The following is a 7,378-nucleotide window of genomic DNA, read 5'->3' as shown; positions in this document are numbered from 1 at the left end:
GGACTGCGGGAACTGTGGGATAGCTACCACAGTGCACCACTCCGAAAGTCGACGCTTGCCACGGTACTGTGGATGCATACTGCCAAATTAATGTGCTTAGTGTGGACGCATGCACTCGACTTTATACAATCTGTTCCCAAAAATCAACGTCTGTAAAATCAGAGTAATTTTGTAGCGTAGACATACCCTTAGAGAGATAAAATGAGTCTGCTCTACAGCCTTAGCTAATAGGCAGTTGGCTTTTGGGCTCATGCTGTAGAGGCTCATGCACTAACCTTCAGAGGTCCCCAGTTTGATCCTGCTCACTGATGACCGGGGTCTGTCAGTGTTACATATGCAGCAGTCTCCTTGTTAGATGCAGTTCTAAAGCAAGGGGGAAATTCTGGCTCAGATGTAAAAATAGGCTGGCAGCGTGGACTCTCAGGAAGACAGGGAATGTGTGTCTCACTAGTTGCCGTTCAGCTTTCTTCTTATTTAATTATCACATTTTTGGTTTAATTTATTATTTGTGCTGGATTTCTGTTATTTGGCCAGAATACTCTTGTGTGCATTGCCATTTAATCATGCAAGTGGTGTTTCCTCCTCATGGTTCTATATCCTGGCTCGACATGTGTTTGGTGCCAAGATTCTATGAGTGAAAACACAGGGTAAACATCCCCCATGACTAACATAACTTCTGTCACGCTAATGAAATATTCTTCATTGTGCTTCATATGGTGTCTATGAATTCAAATTCCTAACTTTTCCCAGGTTTCTAAAGCCTGGTTCTTTTTTTAAAAGTTCCCCTTTCCTTGAAGTTATTGTGAGTCCTACATCCTTGTGAGGTATCAAAATAAATGCTATATAACATTGTGTCTTCTTTCCCCATAGGACACACATTTTCTAATCAACCAGGCACGTCTCTTGCATTTATTGTCTGGACTAGGTTTTCAACAGCAAGCGTCATGTTACACTTTCAAATTCGAGGCAAACGAACATTACAGATAGCAAAGACGCCAGTGCTGTCAAGCAGACAAAAAGTCACACTATTTGGCTGTGGTCCATCTTAGAAAGAAAACTTTGTAGGTTTTTCCCCCAAGTTATTAATAAAAGAAATGGACACTCAACTGAATTTGGCTTTAAGTTTAATATACATATCAAAGGATGCATTAGCAGCTGGCAAGTCTTAGACATCACTCTTTACTGATAGTGTACATGATATTTAATATAAAATTAATTCCTAATGACAATCACCAGTATTTCTGCAAATGATTGTGATATGCCATGGAAAGTACAATTTTTGCTGAACTAGCCTGATAGCTCAGTGGTCAGTACAGAGCCAATGACATTTTGTCTTTTCTCTGTAATCCATGAAGAATATTTCTGCCTCCAGATACTAGCAAATCCTAAGTCCTGGTTAGTTGTAATATGGCAGACTCTTCAATTATTATAACAAATTTCCATCCCAGACTCTTCAAATGCAGTAATAGTTTCTTTAAAAAACAGGTATAAAAAGATTTATAGTAAAAAAAATTTAGCAGCCTATCCCATGGCCTATCTCAATCTTAGATGCCCTCCAGTAATGATATTCAGTTCCTTTATATAACTATAAGTGGCTCCTCTCCTCCCTCTTCAGTTCTCTTTTTGATGACTCTAGGGTAGGCTCCCCTTCTGCTGTCATTGGTTAGAAAGGTATGTTAGAAGACCGTGACCATGTTAGTCAACAGCATTAAGATGTCAGACCATCCAATTTCCCTCTGACTGTTTCTGAAAAGTAATATTTTATTATTCCGTTGCCTTCCCATTACATTCTTCAGTTTTAAAGCTACCCAGTAGCCACCATTAAAATGAGCTTTTAGCTTTCTACAGGGAAGAAGAAATGGGCATGTTCTCACAAAACCCCAGAAACTGATGAGCAGAAAACATTTTTCAAGCAATACTAACAATCTAGACTTTCATCTAGTGTATTTATAACGTACCCATTAGCTTGACAGTATAAGTGCTGAAATCCAGTAAACCACAAAACCGTAGGCCTTGGAACAAAGTTACTCATGTCTGCTCACATCATCTTCCACCCACCAGTGTCTTGCAAACTTAACAGGGCACAGACCTTGACAAAAAAAAATATTCAAATGTGGGAGAAAAGCACAATCTAACATGCTAATTAAAATTAAACTGATTTAATTTTGTTCACTTTCTTGACACTTTGCAAATAATATGAAACCGTATTTTCCTTTCAGTTTAAGACTACTGCCATTAATCAGACTACTATTAATGGAAAAATCAGCATGTGCTCTAAAGTGAAAAGTTGAGGAGCCTCTGTTTTACCACTTTGACAGACTTTGAAAGTGCTTTTACAGGTCACCAGGTCACCAAGGTCACCTTTTCTAAAATTATCAAACAGTATTAAAAATTAAAAATATTGCAAGGCTGCAGACTAAGAGAGCCCATTAAGTAGAAAAGTGCATTTAGAAATGTTAGTTTTAAAAAGGTGTCCTTGGGTAGGATTATGCAGATTGCAGAGTTGATGCAGTGGTGGCTTCATGTCATATCAGCATTGAAATCCCTCGTTTCACTGCAACATTTTCTTTTAATAAAAAAAAATCCTACAATGTTCATTGATAAAAAAAATATACTTGTCTATCATCAGAAGTCTTCATGCATTTCTGTTATATCCTTAAGGTAACTCCCTATAGGAAAAATAAAATAAGATCACTTTAATATAAATTCATTACATATGTTGTGCTGTGCAATACTAAGGATCACAACGACTGCGTTGGGATGTTTTAGCAAAAGGTAGAACATGATGAGAGCGTTTGGAATTTTGGAAGGGAAAAGATTTTTGTTTAGAGTTGGTGTTTGAATTGTAATATACAGGTTGGTTTTCTGTCTGTGTTGGTTTAAAAAGTGTCAGAGCTTGGAGTCTAAAACTGCAGTGTGTGAACTGAATGCAGTGCTGTAAGACTTACCCTTTCTCTGAGTGCCTAAATCTGACAGTTTTCATATTTGTTCATGTTCTATTGTAGGATGTAAATTAGGAAAGATATTTGCATTTTCTGTTTGTTTATTTAATAAATAACGTGTGCGTATATGTTGGTTAAATCTTTAATACTATAACAGTTTGAGTTGTGTGTAATTGAAGCTGCTCTAACCCAGCCCTATGTTTGACTATTGCATTGTCTGGCCATGATATGAGAGTCCTGCTGGTGGCAGAGAGCGCAAATAGGGTGCTGTGTTTAGAAATGCATTATGCACATATGCTATTTTCAGAGAACAGATACCACAGCTGGTGGTATGGCAATAAGTACGCAAGAGGCTCAACACTAAACAATCAGCTCAGTTCTATCAGGTGCAATCTCTCCCCGCCCAAAAAGGCTTTCACTTCAATATTTTAAAAAAATGTTATGTTAAAAAGGAAAAATGAATGACAAGTACATCCTTCCACAAATTATTGGAGAGTATAAATCAAAGTGGACAACTTAAACATAAAAGGAGGGGGGAGGTCTGATTGAAATGAAGTGAATTTTACATAAAATCCCTCTTAAAAACAAAATTTTTAAAAAATAGACAAAACCCAAATCAAAGTGAGTTACTTCATTTATTTTGGTGCCATGTTACACACTTTTACCTTACAATTTACAGGGTCTGATCCTGCAAACAAATAGGCACATGAGTAAAGTTATCAATTTATCTAAGTGGGCTCAGGATCTGGCACTGGATTTTGAATGATTAAAGTAAAAATGCTCCTGGTGGAAGACCAGAAATAAGCTGTGTGTTGTTATAAAATCTGCATGTGAATACCTTTGACCTTTCTAGCTCAGGTTAAAAATTATTAATTTCTATAGTACCTATCACTATATAATCGATAGTCCTTTTTAACTATTGCTTAGGCTCATAAATACCAACCTGAAAATCTCTAATGAAGGTTAGGAAGAAGAAGATAAAACCAAAGGCCACTGTCCATTCGCAGATTGCACTCACAAAATGATAAGTATAATCCTGATGGAAATGAGAAACAAAACACACTTCCATATAAACACTAAAACAAAATTAACATGGAATGGTAGATTGAAATGGCAAATCAAACAAATTAGAAATTCTCATTAATGCACATGTAGGGAAATATCAAATCTGTAAATGGCTGGTCTTGCTTAGATTTTTGGAATTGCTCTATCAAGTGTTCTTAAAACTACAATACCCACCTCCTGAAGTGAAAAAACAGATTGACAGAGCCAGAAGAATACCCAGAAGTCACCTACTCCAGGGCAAACCCAACAAAGAAAGTAACAGAATGCCACTAATCATCACTTACAGCCCCCAGCTTAAACCTCTCCAGCGCATCATCAAAGATCTACAACCTATCCTGAAGGACAATCCCTCACTCTCACAGATCTTGGGAGACAGGCCAGTCTTCGCTTACAGAGAGCCCCCCAACCTGAAGCAAATACTCACCAGCAACCACACACCACACAACAAAAACACTAACCCAGGAACCTATCCTTGCAACAAAGCCCATTGCCAGCTCTGTCCACATATCTATTCAGGGGACACCATCATAGGACCTAATCACATCAGCCACACCATCAGAGGCTCGTTCACCTGCACATGTACCATTGTGATATATGCCATCATGTGCCAGCAATGCCCCTCTGCCACGTACATTGGCCAAACCAGACAGTCTCTACGCAAAAGAATAAATGGACATAAATCAGACGTCAAGAATTATAACATTCAAAAACCAGTCAGAGAACACTTCAACCTTCCTGGTCACTCAATTACAGATCTCAAAGTTGCAATACTCCAACAAAAAAAATAATCAAAAACAGACTCCAACGAAAAACTGCGGAATTGGAATTAATTGCAAACTGGACACCATTAAATTAGGTTTGAATAAAGACTGGGAGTGGATGGGTCATTACAAAAAGTAAAACTATTTCCCCATGCTATTTTTTCCCCCTACTGTTACTGACACCTTCTTGTCAATTGTTGGAAATGGGCCATCCTGATTATCACTACAAAAGTTTTTTTTCTCCTGCTGATAATAGGCCACCTTAATTGATTAGTCTCATTATAGTTGGTATGGCACACTCATTTTTTCAAGTTCTCTGTGTATATATATGTTCCTACTGTATTTTCCCCTGTATGCATCCGATGAAGTGGGTTTTAGCCCACGAAGCTTATACCCAAATAAATTTGTTAGTCTCTAAGGTGCCACAAGTACTCCTCATTCTTTTTGTTGATACAGGACTAACATGGCTACCACTCTGAAACTTGTCTAAGCATGTTGCCCAGCTTACACTTATAAACTTTGGTAACGAGATATAGACACTGCATTCTTTTACTTCATCTGTGGAGAAAGTACTCCCTCCTGTGGTATAGCTTGTCCACAAATCCAACTTTGAGATCCTTCTCAGCCATCACCACAAGTGCTCTAAGATCCTGATCCATCGGCCATTAAGTAATGGACAGACTGCTATTGACTGCAAAGGCTTTGGATCTGACCCTAAATGCTTACTGGGGCAAGGCTTTAATTAGGGATGCTGAAAGTACAGTAAAATAAAGATCAGAGCTAAACCATCATCCAAAATTCAAACCAAGATATCCTTGAGGGTTGAAGATCAGACTGATTGTTTTATTAATTTCATTTTTTGAGGATGTGGTTGCATAAGGAAGTAAAGTGCTGAAACAACTCATTTCTAGGGAGGTTTTATAACAAGATTTCTCACTCAATTTTGCATAATAAGATTGTCTGGAACTTTGGGCGCTTACTTAAAATGAAAGTCCAACCCTTTTAAGGTTTCCCCATCACTGATTTTAAGAAGCCCAGCTGTTAACTGTTTTTTTCCCTAAATAGGGAAATGCCAGAGGTTTGACAGCTTGTTTATGGTCATACACTATTAAATTCCTTGTGTTCTTGTTCTTACATGTGCCTAAAAGTACATACCATCGCTTACCCATGCTAATAGGCTGCAGCATTAAATTGGTTACGTACTAAGGGTTACCTTTTCTCCTGGAATCCAGTCAATTTTTGTTATGGAAATTAATGACGCACATGCAATCACTGGGAAAATAATGTAAAGGAAATCATAAAAAATTGCTTATGAATAATAATGAAAATATTCTATTATAATGCATTTCCTGTCCCCATTCTCTAAGACTGAAGACACCAAACAGTTACACTGCAGTATAAAACAGAATATTAAAAAGCCAAGCAAACATAGTATATTCCCACAAAGGGTCTTATAATGATCAACACAAAAGATGCTTTGAATAAATAAGATTAGGGGTCTTTGCAAAGGAGGGATGGTGAGATAAGGCATTCTTATGGACAGGAGAAGAAACCAAGAGTAGACCCTGGCTGTATGGCTAAGATGTGTAATCATTTGTGTGAACACTGCTTGTCACTTACAGTCCAATCCAAAGCCCACGGAAGTGAATAGAATGATTCTCATTGACTTCAGTGGGCTTTGGTGCAGACCCCCTGTCTGTGGACTGACACTCTGGTTAGCCTCTAAGAAGTTAGTTCACCAAGCCTCCCAGCCAGAGAATGACCACTGAGGCCATCTAGTCCAGTATAAAGGGAAAATTGTGGGTGCCAAAAAGAAGGGGTTGAGTAGGATCTTCATGATTAAGCTTTGATCATCTTTTGGTTTCTAGGGCTGTGTGTGGCAGGAAGGAACCCAGTCACATGATGAGGATGGAGATAGCACTGTAATGGAAAAAAATCCCCCAAAACATTTTCTAGCCTGAAGTTTAATGGTTTCACTCTGGTTCCTCTGTCACTGGATTTATTATAAGCTTAACTAATAATACCAAGGAGCAACTGCCAGATCAACTCAATGAGTAGTAAAAACAATGAGGAGTCCTTGTGGCATCTTAGAGACTAACAAATTTATTTGGGTATAAGCTTTCATGGGCTAAAACCCACTTCATCAGATGCATGGAGTAAAAAATACAGTAAGCAGTATATATTATATATCCACCTTAATTGAATTGGCCTCATTAGCACTGAGCCCACACTTGGTAAGGCAATGCCCATCTTTTCATGTCCTGTAATATAGATACTGTTTACTGTATTTTTCACTCATCTGATGAAGTGGGTTTTAGCCCATGAAAGCTTATGCCCAAATAAATGTGTTAGTCTCAAAGGTGCCACAAGGACTCCTCGTTTTTGCTGATATAGACTAACACGGCTACTGCTCCGAAACCTGTCAATGAATAGTAGTCCTGTTCACTACAGTTTACTCATCTGAACCAGAAGGATTAAAACAGTGATCAACAGAGGTGATTTCTCTTCCAGAGGCTTGGTTGCTGTGACTCATATTTAGCAGCTCATAGTAAGTTTATATAAGAACACTGTCCTGTCAATTAGGTTGAATGCACCAATAGAGAAGTTGGC

General features: G+C 38.1%; 1 protein-coding gene across 2 annotated transcripts in view; it reads right to left on the bottom strand.

The window, feature by feature from the left end:
• Positions 1 to 582: 582 nt before the first annotated feature.
• The window catches only part of DRAM1 (DNA damage regulated autophagy modulator 1), a 33,180-nt gene continuing 26,384 nt past the window's right edge, over positions 583 to 7,378 (bottom strand). The window contains exons 5-8 of one of the 2 annotated variants that reach the window (XR_003998053.1): positions 5,982 to 6,040; positions 3,886 to 3,978; positions 1,959 to 2,669; positions 583 to 628 (exon numbers count right to left, since the gene is read on the bottom strand). Coding sequence is in view for 1 of the 2 variants with exons in the window: in XM_030544358.1 (XP_030400218.1) it covers positions 2,649 to 2,669; positions 3,886 to 3,978; positions 5,982 to 6,040 (173 nt within the window). In the remaining variant the exon portion in view is untranslated. Of the gene's footprint in view, positions 629 to 1,107; positions 2,670 to 3,885; positions 3,979 to 5,981; positions 6,041 to 7,378 lie in introns of those variants that run through there. The other variant, XM_030544358.1, reaches the window with a different exon arrangement.

The sequence above is a fragment of the Gopherus evgoodei genome, chromosome 1 (assembly GCF_007399415.2).
Source record: "Gopherus evgoodei ecotype Sinaloan lineage chromosome 1, rGopEvg1_v1.p, whole genome shotgun sequence".
In the NCBI taxonomy this organism is placed as follows: domain Eukaryota; kingdom Metazoa; phylum Chordata; order Testudines; family Testudinidae; genus Gopherus; species Gopherus evgoodei.
This window is presented reverse-complemented; position numbering and strand designations above follow the sequence as displayed.